Source organism: Cynocephalus volans, chromosome X, assembly GCF_027409185.1.
Source record: "Cynocephalus volans isolate mCynVol1 chromosome X, mCynVol1.pri, whole genome shotgun sequence".
Classification (NCBI taxonomy): domain Eukaryota; kingdom Metazoa; phylum Chordata; class Mammalia; order Dermoptera; family Cynocephalidae; genus Cynocephalus; species Cynocephalus volans.
In genome coordinates, this window is record NC_084478.1 from 170,930,315 (window position 1) to 170,950,369 (window position 20,055).

The window sequence follows — 20,055 nt, forward strand, 5'->3', positions numbered from 1 at the left end:
TAAGGGGTCTGGAAAACAGAGCGTTGTGGTGGAGAATAGCCTATCTCGTATGTATGCTAAATTACCTGTCTTCAGAACTTTTGCTTCTCAATCTCATGACTCTAGACCCAGATGGTTTAGATTCTAGTAACCAAGGAAGGCACATTTCCACTTAGAGACATGAGAATTACTCCATTAACTTGGAAACTGAGAGCTGCTTGGCCATTTCTGGCTCCTCATGCCATTACCCACCCATCTTCTCTCCAGCAGACTTCCAGTTACAACTCATTGACCAGGACTGTGTCACATGGCCACCCTAACTGCAAGAGAGGCCAGTGAAGAATGCGACAAAGGATCTGACTAGTTTAGACCAACTACGATTCATCCCCTGACACTGGGCACAGTGCTGTCCTGAATAAAAATGAGCTTTATTATCCAGGAAGAAGAGGAAAGGGAAGACTGTCAGGTAGCCAACTAACAGTGTTTACCGCACACGATCAGTGAAACATTTTAAAACCAAGTATAGCAGGTTGGGAACTAAAGATCGTCTATGAGGGGACACAAAGCTTACATTGTTTTAAATTCCTTTCTTTTTAATTTTTTTTAATTGACATGTATTAATTGTACCTATTTATGGGGTACAGAGTTATATTTCAATACATGTACACAATGTGAGATGATCAAATCAGGGCAATTAGCATATTCATCGTCACCAAATGTATCATTTCTTTGTGATGAGAATATTTGATCTTCTCGCATAACTATTTGAGGACATAAAATAAGTTATTGTTAATTATAGATGCCCAGCACTACTGTACACCACTAGAACTTATTTTTCCTATCTAGCTGTGATTTTATAGCTGTTAACCAGCGTCTCCCTACCCCTCATCCCTTCCCCTTCCCAGTCTCTACTAACCACAATTCTACTCTCCACTTCTATAAGCTCAACTTATTATTTTAGCTCCCACATATGAGTGAGAACATGCAGTATTTATCTTTCCATGCCTGGCCTATTTCACTTAACATAATGTCTTCCAGGCTCATCCATTGTGTCTCAAATGACAGGATCTCATTATTTTTTATGGCTGAGTAGTATTCCACTGTGTACATATATCACATTTTCTTTATTCATTCATCTGTAGATGGACACCTAGGTTGACTCCATATCTTGGCTGTTGTGAATAGTGCTGCAATAAACATGGGGGTGCAGATATCTCTTCAGTATGCTGATTTCCTTTCCTTTGGATAAACACCCAGCAGTGGGATTGCTGGATCATATGGTCGTTCTATTTTTAGTTAACTGAAGAATCTTCATACTGTTTTCCATAATTAAATTCCTTTCTTTAAGTAAGATTTTATGCTTTTATCTCTCCAATCCTTCACTAAAATCTCATCTAATCATATAACTTTGGGTGGTGTGGTGCTGTGGCAGTGAGAGATGAGACCATTTTGAGGCCTGCCCTTAATATTCACTCACCCCCTGCACATATTTATTCTCATTCTCATATTCGTTCATTCTTTAAACCTGTCCCTTATTGAGTCCATGAGCCCATGTAGAGGTAGAGCTGGGTCTGGAGCTCACAGAACCCCCAAGCCTGTTGTCCAGACTGGGTCACAAACCCTTCACACGCAGGTCTATGAGCTAGGTAACCGGCAAAAAGGTCCTTGGAGCCTTGGTTGAAGAAAGAATAGTCTTTATTCAGCACACACATGTCTAAGAGTTAGGCAGTCCAAAGAGAAGCTCAGAAACTCAACTGCTACTGGCAAAGTCCAAAGAAAAAGTGAGCAGCTGCCAGCAAAGTAAACATGCTCTATTTTTAGACACAAGCTCTGCCCTCCAGCCACTGCTTCACAAACCCAAGAACACACCAGAATAGCAACAAACTAATAAGATACATTGGTGCGCATGCGTACTAACTCCACCCCCACACAACTTGTTTACAAAGAGTGTGCTGCACCACCCCCAACCAGATCCGAGGTGAGCAGGCCTGACTAAACTACTCTATTTTCCTCACAGCCCATAATACCCTTCCAATAAATTTCATTTTTGGTTAAGAGAACAAGAGTCAGTTTCTTCTTGCAAACAAAATATTTTTAACTGTTGCAGGATATGGTACCAGAAGCAAAGTATTCTATGCAATAAAATCTCAGGTAAGTGTGAGAATTTTGTTTTGGTTATCTGGCCAGATGTGATGAAAACAATATGGTGAAAAATAATCTGGGATGGGAATCTAATAGCCTACAGCGTATATTAGCAAAACAACTCCTTAAATCATTGCCTGTTCTCACCTGGACTCCATTGTCCATTGCAATTAAAGCTCTGGGATAGGCTTTTTGGTCTAGACATCAACTCTGCATGAACCTCCAGTCTAGCATCTATACCAGTGATTCAGCCTGATTTAAAACTACCTTCTCTGTTGGGTCAAGAACCTTCAAATTTTGTTTACTTAAATTTTACCTGTTTACTGGTACATATTAGCAAACTCCTACTTTTGTTTTCTTAAGCAAGCTTTCTCCTGTTGTAATTGCCTTTGTAAATTGTTCCCTTGAGGCTATGTAGAGGCTATACTGGGGTGGGTGGGTTGGAGGGATGGGTGTACCTGAGGAGAATGTGCTTTCTCTCCCCTGCTAATTCCCTCAGGAGAGGAAGTTAGGGCACCTTCAATCAGACAGAGAAGACGGGAGTTATTTACTATAACAAGGCAGGCTCAGTAGGAGTTGGGGATTCTGGCAACTCCCAATTCTCCTGTTTATTCCCATTTTAAATCTCAGTGTTCTATGCTTTTTTGATCATTGCCCCAACTTCTACTGAGAGACCTGACATGGCTGTGAATTCACTGAGTTTTGTGATTTGGAAAGGTGATGAGTCAAAATATAAAGTTTTTTAAAAAAATTATTTTATTCTTGGGGCTGTAAGCAACAGGTTATTCTTTAAGCAGAGTTATAGAAATTCCCTGAGTTTCCGTCCATGGCCCAAACCAAAAAATTCAAGGAATTTGTCATTTAAACTATGCAGAACAGTGATGAGTGGCCATCCTATCCCACAATTCTTAAAATTTTGTGCAGTCATCACCACAATGTAATTTTACATTTTTATCACCTTGAAAAGAAATCCTGTACCCATTAGCAGTCATTTTCCACGTTCCCCTAAACCATCCAGCCCTTCACAACCACGAATCTGCTTTCTGTCTACAGATTTACCTATTCTGACTAGTTCATACAAGTGTAATCATAACAATATGTGGCCTATTGTGTCTGGTTTCTCTCACTGAGCATAATACTTTCAAGGTTCTTCTGTGTTGTAACATGTATCACAATTTCACTCCTTTTTATAGCCAAATAATATATCCATTGCATGGATATATTACATTTTGTTTATGCGCTCATCTGTTAATGGACATTTGAGTTGATTCCACCTTTTAGCTATTGTGAATAGTCCTGCTATGAATAGATGAGCACAAGTGTTTGTTTAAACACCTATTTTCAGTTATTTGGGATTTATACCTAGGAGTGGAATTGCTGAGTCATATGGTAATTCTATGTTTAGCCTTTTGAGGAACTGCCGAATGGTTTTCTACAGCAGCTGCACCACTGCACTTGATGATGGAATGCTGCTTCGCATGCCCACCTTCATGACTTGGTTGGTCAGACAACACCCAGTTCATAATGGGAAGCTCAGGTCTTGAGATCACTTGCATCCTGTGGTCATTCAGTCTCGATCAAGGACTAAAGCAAATCAGGAGCTTTTTATCCTGGCAAATTGTTTGTTTGTGGAGGTCTTAGCTTTATTTTTATCCCAAATTCCAGAAGCCTGAGCTGGGAGTCTCTTAAGAAGGCTTGAGAAAGGCTCTGTGTAGCATCATAACGGGACATGTCACCTCCAGAAGGAGGCCCACCAAGGGTCAATCTTTTTTCTTAGTTGCAGAGGGTTCGAGGTGCAGCAACTTGTCTTTCTCTTTGAAGACCATCTCAACATGCCTCAGTCATTCATGTAGTGGACCAGCATGAAGTCTTGGGGGACACTGAGAGGATTAAGTCAGTCCCTGAGGACTCAATTATGATAATGTTCCAGAGAATAGAAGAGATAGTACCAGGAGCTTCCTTTTGACATTGCCTACCATAATCTCCCCAGTGCTCAAATCAGGAAGCTCCTGTGGGAATTTGTCCAGCTGCCACTGGCATTTATTCCAATTATGCATTCAAGAACTGGGGAGAGAGCCATGGCGTGGTCCACAGTAAGAGGGATGTGAGCTAAGATTTCACTTTTGACCAGTGGACCACAGTGACACTCTATGTCCCCAGGGGTTAGCACAGGCTAATGCAGGCCCCTGGTAAATGGCCATGGGTCCAGGGGAAAGTAGGAGGAAGGTTTAAAGTACACACTTGTACTGTTACTTGTATCTGGCCTCACCTTCATTCGAGAGCTCTGGCCTGTGGATGGACTAGGTCTGGAAATTAGATGAGGGGCCATGATTTTCCATTGTGGTGATTCAAGGCAAGATGCCTTTAGCCAGACCTAGAGTTTTTGTTGTTGGGGTTATACAGATCATGGTCTATAATAGGTGGCCTATTATAGGAGACCAAAGATTCTTGGGGAGAAACCAGTTTGGTTCCAGCTTCCAGCCCTGCTGCCCATCATGACACCCAGGCTCATTCTGTTTCTATAAGATTTAGTGACATCACTTGACCTCTGCTGCTCCAGGATCCCATCATCTCCACCAAGATCACAAGGCTGTTTCCATGGTGACACCTCTCACTTTCCTTCCCAGACTAGTTTTCCAGAACCTTCACCAAAGTACGCCTCAATGTTTGAGCAAAAGAAATGTCCTTTGAGCCTTCTCAAGGGATGTAGTTAAAGGGTTAGTCTTTGGACTGGAGTTAATGAGGGATGGTAGGAGCAGAGCACAAGGGGAATTGGCATCCCCTTGCTAGGTAGCTGTCCAGGTTAGGTCATTACATGGTCTCCAAGAAAGGCAGGATCAGTCTCACCGGACAGAGGAGGAGCTGCTCCTACTGGTAAGGGAAAGTACATGGGGTTTCTGGGTTCAGAGTACGCAGATTCATCCAACAAATACTTACTGAGCATCTTCTAGGAGTTGGGTATATAGCAGTGAACAAAATAGACAAATGTTTCCCGCCTTCATAAAGCTAACATTCTAGTGAAGAGACTGACAATAAACAAGGTACATTCAAGGCAGAGGGAGGAGCAGGTGTGAAAGCCCTGAGATGGGGGAGTGTCCCTGGATTAGTCATAAACAACCAGGAGGCAGCGTGGCAGGAGAGGGTGAGTAAGAGCGTGAGTGGAAGGAGATGGACTCGGAAAGAGAACTGGGGGCAGATTTTCACAGACTTTGGCTTTTACTCTTATTGAGATGGTATATTAGTTTCCTTGGGCTGTTGTAACAAATTATCCCCCAAACCAGGTGGCTTAAAACAACAGAAATTTATTCGTTTACAGTTCTGGAGGCTAGAAGTCTGATCAGTCCAATCTCTGCTTCTGTCTTCACATGACCTTCTTTCTGTTTCTCTTCTGTCTCTTTTAAGGACACCTGTCATTGAATTTAGAGCCCACCCAGGTAACCCAGGATGATCTTATCCTGGGATCCTTAACTTCATTACATCTGCAAAGGCCCTTTTTCCTAATAAGGTCACATTCACAGGGCCTAGAGCTTAGGACATGGACATAGCTTTTTTTCGGGGGAGGGGGCACCGTTCAATCCACTACATATGGGAAACCACTGAAGGGTTTTGAGCACAAGAGGCACATGACCTAACTTATGGTTTATTGGCTCTTTCAAGCTGCCCTGTTGAGGAGATAGTAGTTGGGAAAAGTAGAAGCAAGTGGACCTGCAGGAGACCACGGGAAAAATCTAGGAGAGCCATATGGTGGCATGGATTACAGTGACAGCAGTAAGGGTGGTGAGAAGCCATCAGATTCTGGATCTCTTGAAAACAAAGCAGATCGACTTCGCTAACAGATTTGAAGAGGGGAGTGTGAGAAAGATGAAGCCCGTGGGAGAATCATCAGTGGGCAACTCAAATTCACTCAGCCAGATATGTACAAAGAAGCATTATAAAATGGGGGAGTAATAAACTACTTATGAATTGGCTGACACTGGGGACTTTGGTTATCTATAAAAAGTCAATTTACATCCCTATCATCCTTACCTCGCACCAAAATAAATTCTACCAGCACCACCTCTAACCAATTGAGCTAACCGGCCAGTGCATCAAATAAATTCTAGATAGAATAAAAGTTAGGTGAGGAAAAGCTAATCATCTATTTTTTTTAAGCCAGAGTAAGATAAAATTGAAAAACAAAATTCTCCTCTTTGCATTGCAGAGGAGGAACGGAAGAAAAGCAATAGCTGTCCGCGGAGGCTAGGTTATGAATCCCCGACTGAAAGCGGGAAGACAGGAGTGCGGAGAGCTCGAACCAGGAACCGCTAGTTCCTGGCTGTCCACTAGCGACCTAGGGCCATCGAGCACTTGACGTGTGGCCCGATCGTTGAGTTCGAATCGAGGTGTGCTACGAGTTTAAAACACACACCGGAAAGACTTCGAGAAAAAAAAAACAAAACAAACAAACAAAAAAAACCTAAAATATCCCATTCATATTGTCGCGTACTGCTTATAATATGTTGAAATGCTAATATTTCGGATATGTTGGGTTAAACAAAAATCATTATTAAAATCAATGTCACCTTTTTCTTTTTACTGTTCTTCCATGTGGCTGCTGGAAAATTTAAAAGTCCACAAGGTGGCCCGCACGCTACTCCTATTGGCCAGCGGCGCTCTGGCTAGATGGGAACTGCACGCAGCAAAGGACTTTCAACGTCTCCCTGCCTCCGCGTCTTCACGTTTCACCCGGGACTGACCCAACCCCAATCCGAAAGGCTCGGCCTGACAGGAGCTAGTCTTTACAGCGCGCTCCGCCGGGTGTCCGGGTGTGCGGGTGCCGGAGCCGGATTGAACCCGAGAGCAGGTGTCCAAGCAACGGCCGGGGCCACGCCCACCGGCCCGGGGTTCGGGGGCGGGCTGAGAGCCTGCTCACAGCCCCGGCCGCCGGGGCCGCTCGCCGCCCGGAGCGCACGCGCGGTCCCACCACCCGCCCTGGCCGAACCAGCCAATGGGATGGCGCGGACGGACGGCGCGCTCCCGGGCCACGCCCCCTAACCGGTCCCGCCCCCATCCGTCCCGCGGCGCGGCACGCACGGGGCGGTGCGCGGGTGGGCGGGTCTTAGCGGCGCGGCCTGACGGGACCGGGGCGGTGGGAGATCGCGCTCGCTCCCTCGCTGGTGGTTCGGCCGGCTCGTACGCGGCGTGGCGCAACATGGCGGATGCGGAAGGTAGGGTCTGCCGGTGGCCGGGCCGTGCGCCGCGAGCCAGCGCCAGCTCCACGTCCGAGGTGCCCAGGAGCCAGGGCTGGGAAGATGGCATCGGGGCCTGGGCTCGCAGCCCGTTCCCGCCGGCGGATCGGCCGCATCACTGCCGAGCCTGACGCTGTCCTTGTCTCTCGTCCCTGGCTCCATGGGCGGGGACACGAGCGTGAGAGGCCCCCGAGGTGACTTGGCTTCGCGGGGGCCGGGCCTCCAGCCGACGAGAGTCCCCGTAGGGCCGGGGTCTCCGTCAAAAGGCGTCAGCCTAGCCGGCGATCCCGCGGTGGCGGGACACCTGACAGCAGCTGCACCGTCGCCAGCCCGGACGCCGTTGTTAGGTCCACGCGAGGAGGGAAGCAAGCGTGGTGGGAATGGGCGGGGAAGAAAAGCGGCCTCGGAGAGGGGATAGCTCCAAATTGCAAGAAAGTCCTAGAGGCCACAAGCCTAGGGGACAGTCGAGTGGTCGCTTATGGAACTTTCAGGTCTGTGGGCAAGTGCTTCTATGCGGTGTTTAAGCCCTGCCACAGCCACGTGGTGAACCGGAAGGGAAGCCGACACGTGCGACCGCCCGTAGTTACTTGCCGAGCCATGCGACCCATGTGTTTGGCTTTACACACTTTATTTTCTCCAGTAATTCTAGACCTAGAATCCGTTTTCTACTGCCCTGATTCTAATCTTTATTTTAAACGTTGTTTCTTTTATTTTCGGGAAAAATTCCCAAATCTCGTTTTGTTTTTTAGTAGTTATTTTGCCAAAGAAGCATAAGAAGAAAAAGGACCGAAAGTCATTGTCAGAAGAAGATGTAGCCGTGAGTAGGAATGTATTTCACTTTGTCTTGACTAAAAATAAAGGTGATCGAAATAGCAAACTAAAGAAGTGTTTAAAGGTTCCCAAGGAACGGGCTGGCTTTGGGTGGTCTTTGTGTACAATTGACAAAGCACTGAAATGACACAAACCCAGACAACCTAAGTCAGGCATAGTTTACTAAATGGTGCTGGCCACACCAGCCACTCTCTCTCAGTTTCTTTCCCTTCCTTATCTCACCCGCAGGCCCACCCTCCCCCTTTCTCTTTAAATATTTGGACCCATTTTAGTGGCACTTTACTTCCCCTTCTGAGCTCCTAGTTCATTTCTTCATTCTTTGCCTTGGTGATCTCCCATTGAAGAGACCTAAAATGCCTTCTTTTCTATTTAAGAGGTATGCACTTCTGTGATGGTAAATAGAATTGTTCAGAATCAGATGGGAAGTCTTAATAAGTGTGTTTTTGTCCTATCAAAGGAAATACAACATGCTGAAGACTTTCTTATCAAACCTGAATCCAAAGTGGCTCAGTTGGACACGTCTCAGTGGCCCCTGTTGCTAAAGGTATGTGATTGAGATCATGCACTAGGTGAGCTTTTACGTTATTTCTCAGTGTTAAACAGTTGGTTCTGAATGTTTACTACTAGCATCCTTGCCTTTAGGAAATGCCAGATGATGCAGTCGACAGCCGTGTTCCTTAAGGGATCTAAGATGAAGGACCAAGTTTTTTGTTTTTTTTTTAATTTCCAATGCACCTAACACGATTGGCGAATACGATTTAAATGTCACCACAATGTTAAATTGCTGTCAAACTTTGTAAACAATTACTTCTCAGATTCAGTGCTGCATCGTGCAGACCTATCACATTGTGGGCCACACTTGGAGTAGGACTGCTTTACTGCTTAAGAGCATGGGCTTTGAAGTCAGACCAATTTGGGTCAGACTGTGTGACCTTGGGCCAGTTATTTAGCCTCTCAGGCTGTTTGCCTCATAAAATCTCTTAGGGAGATGTGCTGAGGGTTATAGGAGGTTATCTATGAAACATGTTGTGCCACAGTTCCTGACATGTAGCATGTCCTTTACAAATTATTGGCTATTATTTGGGGGCTTAAATAGGGTAGTTCAGTAATGAGTTGAATTACTTTTTTTTAAAAAATTTTTCACAAATGATTAAATGGGCACCAGCTATGAGATAAGGAAAAAAAGCGGGTAGAAAAAGTGACTGAGACACCCCTTGACAAAGAGTTTTAATAAGCCATTGTATATGAGGTGGTAAAAGAATGAGATTTGCTTATATAATTCAGTTCATTGGAGTTTCTGCCTGGCCAGATATCTCTGTCATTTAGACATCTGCCTTTCTGTTATAGGCTCTGGGGATATGCTAGTGAACAGGGTAGGCAAGGTTCCCACTGTCATGGAACTTAAAATCTACGGATGGGAAATAGACAGTTGAAAAATAATTGCTACTTGTGGTAAGTTCCATGATTAACCTAAGCTGGTTATGAAAGATGGGCTTCAGTTGGGGGAGCTCTTTCAGACAGGTGGTTAAGCCTCAGAAAGGAGGAGACTGAAAAGGAGCAGACATGTGAAGAACAGGGATGGGGCATCTGGAGCAGGGACAAGTTAGTCATGTTTGTTTTTGGGTTTTTTTTGTCGTTTTTTCGTGACCGGCACTCAGCCAGTGAGTGCACCGGTCATTCCTGTATAGGATCCGAACCCGCGGCGGGAGCGTTGCCGCGCTCCCAGCGCAGCACTCTACCGAGTGCGCCACGGGCTCGGCCTAAGTTAGTCATGTTGAGAAGTATTGCCAGTCATCCTCACTTTGGCTATCTTTTATCCATGAAAAAATCAAAGTTATTGCATGTTTTATTGATAATTCTGCACAGTGAAGTCCAATCTGTGTTCTGTTGTACCCCAAGAAGTTTCCTCTTTCTAGAGCATTGACGTAAGCCTACAAGTACTCAAATTTGTCTTGTTCTTACTAATATGGGTAGTTTTTCTTGTATTTAGGGAGGTTTAATAGTCTGTCATAGCAAATAATGGAAATAAAGAAGCAAAAATCTAAGTGTATGAACTTGAAAGGTTACCATACCATGGTTGATGGTGATGCTGGTTCTTGTTTTCTGGGTGTTACTGGTTTATTACTAAGTTTATTTTGCATTGTATCATTGCTTTCTAGAATTTTGATAAGCTAAATGTAAGGACAACACACTATACACCTCTTCTTTGTGGTTCAAATCCTCTGAAGAGGGAGATTGGGGATTATATCAGGTAAGTGTGTTGGGAGCAAGCACTGCCCTTCATATACATCCTTTATCCATGGTGAATTCTAATTTTACTCTTCAGATTTGTTGTTTTCTTAGAGCACAAGAGCAGGTGGCACATTAATTCTTTTTTCCATTCTAGGACAGGTTTCATTAATCTTGACAAGCCCTCCAACCCCTCTTCCCATGAAGTGGTAGCCTGGATTCGACGAATACTTCGGGTGGAGAAGACTGGACATAGTGGTACTCTGGATCCCAAGGTGACTGGCTGTTTAATCGTGTGCATAGAACGAGCCACTCGCTTGGTGAAGTCACAGCAGAGTGCAGGTATATGGAAGAGGGAGGGAAGGGCTGGCTACTTAGAGATTGGAAGGCTCTCTGCATTTCCCTTCCCTTCTACATTTTAGCTCAGGGAAACTATTCATTAGGGGAAAAAATTCTGAAGCAGGGCTATTATTTTGCTTTCTGTGTACCTTCTGCCCTCTGCCAGATCCTGGTAGGTCTGTGCTTTCTTGGAGTTCCAGATTCTAGGCATGTGCACATTGAGCCAACTAGACCCATTCCTAGCACTGAGGCAGAATTCTGTCAAAATCCAGCTCTTGGCTTATCACTCTTGGCTCTTGTCACTCTGCTGCTGCTTCTGCCTGAAGTGTCCTGCCCTCACTTTCATCTGAGAACATTCTTCTGCCTACCTTACAGGTGTTTTCCAGGCAAGCTCTACACTGGGTCTCGTTAGCACACTGAATGGTGAACTCCCAGTGAGAGAAAGTGCCTTCATTCCTTTTCCACATGAGCACCATGAAATCTGTCTTAGTGCAAATTTTACAGAAACATGAGGCCACATTGCCTGATTTCCCTGCTGTGCAAAATGGGGGGGATTGAGCATATAAAAAAATACCAAAAACAGAAAACTCAGTGGCCACACCTGACTACTCTTGTCATTTTTCAGGCAAAGAGTATGTGGGAATTGTCCGGCTGCACAATGCTATTGAAGGGGGGACCCAGCTTTCTAGGGTAAGTCAGCATTTGTACGAAAGATACCCTTTGGTGACTTGGGTCCTTGATCCCCTAAATGTCTAGAGACAGGTGAGCTTTCCTGGCTAGCCTCTTGTGACCTCTTCAGTGGGTTGCCCTAGCCAGCCTGGATGGGTGACTGCAGATGGCAGAGGCATCTTCCAGCCATCTCCCTTTAAGGGGAGGAGGTTCTGAACAGCACCGAGAAATCTCTGAGTAGCTGGAGAAAGAAGCAGAAACTGAAAGAAAAGGCATTTTTGATCTTAAGTAATGGAAAGAAACCTTTTGTGTTTCAGCGGTGTCCTTAAACTCCCAAACTATGCCCTTTGATCTTATTTAAGAGTCCTTCTGATGAGAGTGTTTGTTTTGGTTTGCGCTTGTTCTTAGGCCCTAGAAACTCTGACTGGCGCCCTATTCCAGCGACCCCCACTTATTGCTGCAGTAAAGAGGCAGCTCCGAGTGAGGACCATCTACGAGAGCAAGATGATCGAGTACGATCCTGAAAGAAGATTAGGTGGGTCAGTAGGCCTGTGGGGAACTGTCTTGACATGGACCACAAGTGGGTAGTAGCACGTTCTTGAGGACTCTATTCTGCTTAAAGTATGTCCTTAGCATATTGTGTAGTCATGGCCTGTGTCTGTCATCTCTAGCCATCTTGATGGCTCAGGTGGATCTGGGTTTCTGAACCAGTGATGTGTTTATTCTGGAAAATAGATGCTACTTTCCTCTTGTGTGTGTGTCTCAGGAATCTTTTGGGTGAGTTGTGAGGCCGGCACCTACATTCGGACGCTGTGTGTGCACCTCGGTTTGTTGTTGGGAGTTGGTGGTCAGATGCAGGAACTTCGGAGGGTTCGTTCTGGAGTCATGAGTGAAAAGGTATGCCATTGTGGGGCTAGAAGTTTTAGAGCTGGTTTTTAATATCTTCCAGCCCTTGGTGGAACTCCACCTGCTTCACATGCTGGGAGAAAGGCGGTTTCCAAAGTGTTGAGTTCAGTTCAGGGCAGCTTCCCTGTTCTGTTAATTAAGCTTTGGGACATTGAAATGGGCTAGGGGAGATGATCTGATAGAAAGCATTACTCTATTCATTTACCTCCCACCCTACAAAAATGAATCGGAAGAGGCTGAAGGCTCTTATTGAGCTTGGACTAGCGGATAAATTATATTCAGTTTTAGGCAGTTTGGGGGCTGACGGGCTATTTGAGATGTGAAGACACTGAATTCTTTTCATGGCTGCTTTTCAGGACCACATGGTGACAATGCACGATGTGCTGGATGCTCAGTGGTTGTATGATAACCACAAGGACGAGACTTACCTGCGGCGAGTCATTTACCCTTTGGAAAAGCTGCTGACGTCTCATAAACGGCTAGTTATGAAAGACAGTGCAGTAAGTTCTGGGTTAGGAGTCCATGTGTGTACGGAATGTGACTCCAAAGATAAGAGAAAACTCCCTTCTTTTTTTTTTTTGACGGTAAGGGGATCGTAACCCCTGGCTCTGTGGTGTCTGCACCACCTGCTGAGCGCACCGGCCATCCCCATATAGGATCCGAACCCACGGCTTCAGGGCTACCAGCACTGCACTCTCCCGAGTGAGCCATGGGGCCAGCCCGAAAACTCCATTGTATTTAAAGAAATGAAACATTGACATTGTGAGCTTATCTTTATTGTTTTCCTTGGGATTTTTTTTTTTCTTCCAGTTTCACAGGTTAAATACTGGATTCTTTGTTGTTGTTGTTAATAATGGAAGCATTTATGACTAAACATTTTTAATTAAAACCAAGTACACTAAAGTAAAAGTTTAATGCTGGGCCTACTTACATTTTTTAAAAGGGCAAATTAATTAAACGTTGACTTTAAGAATTCTCCCAAAGTAAGTAACTTGGTTCAAGTAATAGACTATCAGTGGTCTGTAAACTTTGCTCTTTTGTTACCCGTTAGTTCTGCATGTGCCTAAGAAACCTTAATTTCTTTAAATCATTGTTAGAAAAAGTTGGGACTAGAGAGTTTCAGAGCTGTAATTATAAAGTATTTGTCCTGTAGGAATTTCAAAAAAATGTTTTGTTCCGTTTAAGTAAATTGTAGTTTGAAGCTATAAGACCTAAACCTCACTGACCTTATCAACCCCTTTTCTTAGCATTTCTACTTAAATTGTATCGCTGTTTGATGCATTTTTGGTATATTATAGTCCATTAAATTAAAGAGGTATACTAAAACATGGCACTGTAATTGAAAAAATGTAGTCATATAAAACAGTGAACAGCATAAATGTGATGTGCCCTCCTTGTGCTGGGGTCACCCTGTTGGCTTCCGGGTGGATTTAAGGGGAGGGTGGACTATGGCCAGCAGCAGAAGCGTAGGTGAGGGAAGATGCGATGGCGCAGGACAGGTGGATGCCTTGGGTGCTACTGAACTCCTGGAGAAGGGGCCTTAACTTCTTGAACCCATTGGCTCTGGAATTGTTTGACAAAACTTTTGTGTGATTAGTTCAACAGGCCTCAGTAATCTTGTTTGCAAGTTACTTTCGGAGTTTGTTATTGCCTGGACCTCCGGTAAATCTACTGTACTTTCTCCTGACAAAGAATAGAGGGAAGCAATTAAGGAAAGCTAAGTTTGGTTTTTTTTGTTAAAAATGAAAACAGTAGGTCCCATGGAAAGAAAGTTGAACTTAAAAACCTGCTTACATTGTTTACTGAAGAAGGAGGTCAGGAGGAGGTCATTGTTCTTTGGCAGCTGAAGTATCTCGGACATAGGAGAAGCGGCTATTATGTTAAAGTCGTGTTTAATGTTTCTCAGTCATGTGTAAAGTGTTTAGGGCCCTGCCGAGCACACGGTAGGCGGTTGCTGCTATTCAGAGTCCCTTCACACCTCAGTGGGCCCAGTGGGCGTGCCCTTAGCTCTGTGTCCCGCATGGTGGCCCCTCCTCCTGTTTCCCTCCTTACTTCCCATGTGGGAGTGGGATGGAGGGCAGCGGCTGTGGCCCTCACATGTGATGTCATCCTGCAGGTGAATGCGATCTGCTATGGGGCCAAGATTATGCTTCCAGGTGTTCTCCGATACGAGGATGGCATTGAGGTCAATCAGGAGATTGTGGTCATCACAACCAAAGGGGAAGCAATCTGCATAGGTAAGAGGGGATGTCGCCCCATCATTTCTGGAGCTGGGGCTCCATTCCATACCGTCACATCTAGGCTCACTGAGAGCAGGTCCCTAAATCCCAGTCCCTGGAGTTGATATATTCATGTCATTTCCTGGGGTCTGTGTGGGTGGTCACAGGGAGGGACAGGTCAGTCAGGTACAGGTGAGAAGGTGAGTGGGGTTTCCACTTGCACACAAGTAGGTGCTTGTCCACACTTGGCTCTCCAGCAAGAAGACAGGAAATCACCGGTGAAGAGCAAGAAGTAGTTGTCCATAGTAATCAAGATGAAGAGCCCTTAGTCCCCACTGCCCTTGTCTGCTTGCAGTTAACTTCTGTTTTTAACTTGTGAAAGTTTAGTTACTATTGGATCATTGCCCATGGATAGCAGAAAAGGAATCCTTAAAACTTTAAATGCTCTGTGGCCCTGAAGGGGGGGTGCATGCCTCTGAAGGGAAAAGCAAACCCTTTTTCTACTGTACTCTCATAACACAGTCACACAACACTTCTGACACCAGATTTTGGGGGTTTTTTTCCCCACTCACCAAGCAAGCCGTCAATTCTGTAGTGGACATCAGCGGGGTGTCCTAATTCAATTCAATTCACTATCTACCTGGAGACAGCGTCAGATCCCACAGGTTGAGGGCTTAGTCCCAAAGACTGCCCCCCACTTCTGATGCCAGTCACAAGCCCAGGTCTCTGGAACTTCTGACCAGCCAGCTGTAAATCAGCATTCCCACAACCCCCTCCTTGGGTTTGATTAGTTTGCTAGAGCAGCTCACAGAACTCAGGGAAACATGTTCTTACGTTTACTAGAGTATTATAAAGGCTACCACAAAGGACACAGATGAAGAGATGCAGAGGGTGAGGTGTGGGGGAGGGGCGCGCAGCCCTCCAGGAACCTCCACATCTTTGGCTATGCGGAAGCTCCCCATACCCAGTCCTTTTGGGTTTTTCTGGAAGCTTCATATGTAGGCACCACTGACTAAATCACTGGCGATTGGTGATCAACTTATAAGGTTGGTTCTTCTGGCAACCAGCCCCCATCCTGAGGTTGTCCAGGAGCCCCAGTCACCAGTGAACATACAAAAAGACACATAACCTTGAAGACTAAGGATTTTAGGATTTGAATGGCAGGAGATGGGGCTGAAGACCAAATAGATATTTCATAGTATGACAGTGCTGTACCTGTACGTGTCCTGAGCCACAAGCCTACCGCGTGTGTTTTTAGGTGCTTAGGCTAGGTGTTTTTCTTAACTTGATAAGTTTACCATCTCAAAGGCCTCCTTCCCATAATGGAAGACTTTCTCCCTGTGCCCACCCTGAGCGAAGGAAACCCCAGTTAGGGTAGTAGAGCTCAGAGCTTTAAACGAGTTTTAAAGGGACATAAAACAGTAGAATTGGGGATCATAGGTTATCAAGTTTTTCGCCTTCAAATCATTCTTTTCTCTCTTTCCTATGTCTGCAGCCATTGCATTAATGACCACAGCAGTGATCTCTACCTGTGACCATGGTATAGTAGCCAAGATCAAGAGAGTGATCATGGAGAGAGACACCTACCCTCGGAAGTGGGGTTTAGGTCCAAAGGTAGGTGGGGTTGTGTCGTGTGTCCTGCCAGGTGATTTTGTTTTGCTTTGTTGAGTACTCAGATAGCCCTTGGTGTGTCCCCACTTCCATAGCCTTGTATTATGCTGGACTCTGGATTGTTGGTGGGGAGCGCAAACAAGCCCCATCTCAGACCTTAGAGATTTCAGTTTAATGGGGGGCATTACTTAATCACATTGGAATGGTGATTTCAGCCACGCTAATGGCTTTCAAGGGAGTACAGAGAGGTGCCTGGCACCTGGAGTGTCCACAGTGAGGAGCTTGACCTGGTCAGGGGGTCTGGGCAAAGGATCTTCTCTCACGCCACACCCGTGTGAAGGGTGGGTTAGATGTTGGTGAGGTGAAGAGGGGAGGGAAGAGCAGGGCAGTGGGTACAGCATATGCAAACGCCTGTGGCCAAAACATGGGGTGGCTGGAGTGAGTGAGGGTAGGGGCCTCTGCAGTGTCATTTTGTAATCTTCAACAAGTCCCCTGTTTGTACCTGTTGGAGATAGTGGGTAAGTTCTGAATGCTCTGCAGAGGAGTGTGAGGCCTCGATGAGAATATACAAGGGTAGAACCTGTGTGACGTTCTGTGCGCACAAGGTCTGTTTAAGCCACGTGTGTGCAGTCAGTGCCCACTTACTGCACCGACATCATTGTAATGCTGAAACTTTGACATTCCACCAGGCAAGTCAGAAGAGGCTGATGATCAAGCAGGGCCTTCTAGACAAGCACGGCAAGCCCACGGACAGCACGCCTGCCAGCTGGAAGCAGGAGTATGTTGACTACAGGTAAGGGCGGGATGTTTTGGTGGCAGGGGTGGGTAGAGACAGCAGACTTGCCACCTGGATGCAGGAGTACATTGATGACAGGTGAGGACAGGAGGTGGCAGAGCCCAGAGGAGGTGGGGAGGGGTTTAGTTTGGGGCACACTTGCTAAATGCAGGACCATAGGAACCAGCCCTTTGGCTCAGTTTTCCTTGCTGGGCTCCGGAAGGCCCAGGCTTCCCTGGCCAGTTAGGGGCTCAGGCCTGCGCAGCAGACAGTTATCCCTTTCTAGTCTGGCTCTTGAGGCTCTAGAGGGAGTCCGTCTGCAACAGTAAATGGGGAGTTCTTCTGTGCAGCGTCAGTGTTTTGATGGTGGCTTTGACTTGCCAGATATTGCTGAATAACTGAGTACTGCTGCAGGGAGCTGTTCAGCAAATTCACCTGTTGGTTCCTCTCTCTTTCAGCGAGTCTGCCAAGAGAGAGGTGGTTGCTGAAGCAGTGAAAGCCCCGCAGGTGGTTGCCGAAGTGGTAAAAGCTCCAAAGGTGAGTGGCGTGCTGGGCGATAATGCTACGAGGTGCTGGGGTTTGGCTTCTCTTGGTGCTGTCTGCAGTCCAGCCATGTGTCATGGCTCCTCACCCTCACCCCGGCCTGGGTGCACACATAGATAACGTTGCCTCATACTCCAGGGTACTCGTTTGGGCTCTACGGGCTCCTCTGATTTGTGTTCACTGTTGTGTCTGCTGGGAGTAGTGTGGGCTCAGGGTCAGACTAGCCTCGGCTCCCACCTCAGCTGTGGCGACAGCATCAGGATATAATGGGTGGCACCCATGTTATTCTGACTCCCACCCTAGGTCAAGTGGTAGCACAGGTTGTAGTTGAAACTCAGGGCCATACAAAGCTCGGCAGGGAGCAAAATCACCAGGGACTGGCAAACATCTCTGGTCAGCAGCAGCCCAGTGTTTAAAGAACTGAAGTAAAACGTGGTGGTAACTTAGCCTCTCAGGGTTGGGGAGCACTGGCATTAGTGTACAGAATGACACAGCCGCACTCAGAAGCCTTGGGTAGAACTGAGTTCCCTGCAGCAAACCGTGGGAAGACCTGCTGACGGTCAGGTGTGCGCTCCTGCTTCGCCTGCTTGCTTGGAGGACTTGCGGGGGCCCCCTTCGAGACCCTGTGGTGCACCCTCCATGAGAGAAACAGCTGCTCAGGGCCTTCCAGTCCCCAAGCCTGGGCCACTGCTCTGCTGGTCCTGTCACACCCACAGCTTTCTGGGCTTTTGGGGTGAGACTGTGTTCAAATCTTCAGTGCACTAAGGCCCCGCCAGGGCTCCTAATCAAGAAAGTTACTGTTGGGTCCAGTTGGGGTCTTTCCTGGTGCCTCCCCACCTTTTGACTTCCTGGAACCTTCTCACCCATTATTGCACAAGATCTAACTTCTGGCCAATCGTTTCCACCTCAGCGGAAGCGAGAGAGTGAGAGCGAAAGTGACGATGCCCCTCCAGCAGCTCCTCAGGTGGTCCAGAAGGAAAAGAAGAAGAGGAAGAAGGACAAGAAGGCCAGGGCTGCTGTGCCGAGCGGGCCCAAGCCCGGCGGGGACGGGGTGCGTACACACGGGGCCCGGCAAAGTGCAGCACTAATGTGTCTGTCGCCGAAAAGCTCCCGGGACTTTGGGACACACGCAAAGTAGAATATCCATAGAGCCTGAAGGGTTTACTTGGCTTTGTGGAACTTACCAGAGTTTGAGGGAGAGAGGTGTAATTGTGCTGTTAGGTGCTGTGACCTTGCTTTCTTTTTCTCTTTAGGACAGTGACACCACCAAAAAGAAGAAGAAGAAGAAGAAAGCGAAAGTGGCAGAGTGATCTGTGAGTAGGGAAGCCAGCTGCAGCCGCCGCGTCCGGCTGGGGCACAAAGTAAAGCCTTACCGAGAAAACGTAGCTTCTTTTATTGTTGAGGGAGTAGAACATGGGTCCCAGACAGGGTGGAGACTTCTAGCACATTCTAGCGGCTACGTGAGACCTCGGTGATGTTACCTGGTGTGGTCATCCCATCTTGTCCTGTTTTAAGGATCTGAGTGACGAAAGAGGCAGGTCTGGTGCCATCTGCTTCTGTGCTCGAGTGGGGAAGCCTCGCCTTCAGACCAAGCACTGCCCAGGAACGTCTGCGGCTGTTCGCCGACGGCCACCTGAACAACATCACAGTCCTCTCCTGCTGTGTTTTTTTTTTTTTTTAAAACCCTCTGTCTAAAACGTTTGTAAAAAGTGTCTGTTCAATGAAAGGGTAGAGAGCCCTGAACAGGTGACAAAAGGGTATAACCGAACCAAGCGGTTGACTGGGGAAAAGCTTGTCTCTGATGTCCTGTGAGGACACTGTTACATCCTGCTGTCCGGGTGCAGTCCCACCAGGCCTCTATGCCCTGCCTCAAAGCTTGTACGCACAGCAGCGTCCACCTAAGTCCATCTGGCTTCTTGTGTCTGTGACAAGCTGAACCGTTCTTATACCCTCTTGTTTTCTTCTAAACAATGGAATTGCTCATTTCTGGGAGAATGTTGTAATTTTTAATTATTAAAGTTGACTCATTATGTTTTTTAAGTATTTCTGTTGGTTTTCTAATTGTTAGTGATCTCAAAATAGCAGAGCAAAAAATATAAAATATTTTCATTAAAAATATGAGACCTTTATGTCCTCTTTGAAATTTGATGGCTTTCCTTCAGTGTTATATTTCTCTGATTCTGTGTCTTACAACATTCACCTTGGGGCCCATCATCTGATGTGGGATCAGATATTCTGAGAGGGGCGTTATCACAGATCCAGCGATCTTTCTCCAAAACAGAGAGGAGAAGGGTGGATGTGTTACATGGTGGGCTTGGCAGGAGGGTATGTCTGGAGGGTGGGAGGGGACGCACCTGACACATCTGGGCTCAGACTTGGCAGGAGCCCCCAGCGGCTGTCGGTTCTGCTGCTGAGGGCACGGTGAGTGCGGACAACGAGGTTGGGGGCAGGGGTGTTCAGGAATCTGGAGGTCTTAGTGGTACAGATGGAGAAAGGTCTAGGATTGCTTCCAATTTGGTATGAAAGACAGGAAGGCTAAAGTGTATGCCCACGATGGCTTCCCCCCAAGATAGAACAACCTCAA

At 46.5% G+C, this 20,055-nt stretch overlaps 1 protein-coding gene and 2 non-coding genes across 4 annotated transcripts; all 3 read left to right on the plus strand.

Moving 5' to 3' along the window:
* The first annotated feature begins 7,235 nt into the window (after window positions 1–7,235).
* Window positions 7,236–19,600, plus strand: DKC1 (dyskerin pseudouridine synthase 1). Of its 2 annotated transcripts, none has more exons than XM_063083356.1 (16): window positions 7,236–7,328; window positions 8,099–8,166; window positions 8,638–8,724; window positions 10,340–10,431; window positions 10,567–10,751; window positions 11,374–11,438; window positions 11,826–11,952; window positions 12,184–12,314; window positions 12,680–12,823; window positions 14,440–14,560; window positions 16,038–16,156; window positions 16,843–16,946; window positions 17,387–17,465; window positions 18,382–18,522; window positions 18,725–18,784; window positions 18,987–19,600. In XM_063083356.1, exons 1-15 carry the CDS (start codon window positions 7,313–7,315, stop codon window positions 18,779–18,781), a joined length of 1,536 nt encoding a protein of 511 aa, XP_062939426.1. In that variant the 5' UTR covers window positions 7,236–7,312; the 3' UTR covers window positions 18,782–18,784; window positions 18,987–19,600. The 2 variants fall into 2 exon arrangements, with proteins under 2 accessions (XP_062939426.1, XP_062939427.1); XM_063083357.1 differs by having other exon boundaries at window positions 8,102–8,166.
* Window positions 12,413–12,544, plus strand: LOC134368812 (small nucleolar RNA SNORA36 family). Its single transcript, XR_010022513.1, has one exon. It is a non-coding gene; the product is annotated as a small nucleolar RNA SNORA36 family (small nucleolar RNA).
* LOC134368815 (small nucleolar RNA SNORA56) lies at window positions 17,191–17,318 on the plus strand. The gene has a single exon (XR_010022515.1). It is a non-coding gene; the product is annotated as a small nucleolar RNA SNORA56 (small nucleolar RNA).
* Window positions 19,601–20,055: the final 455 nt, after the last annotated feature.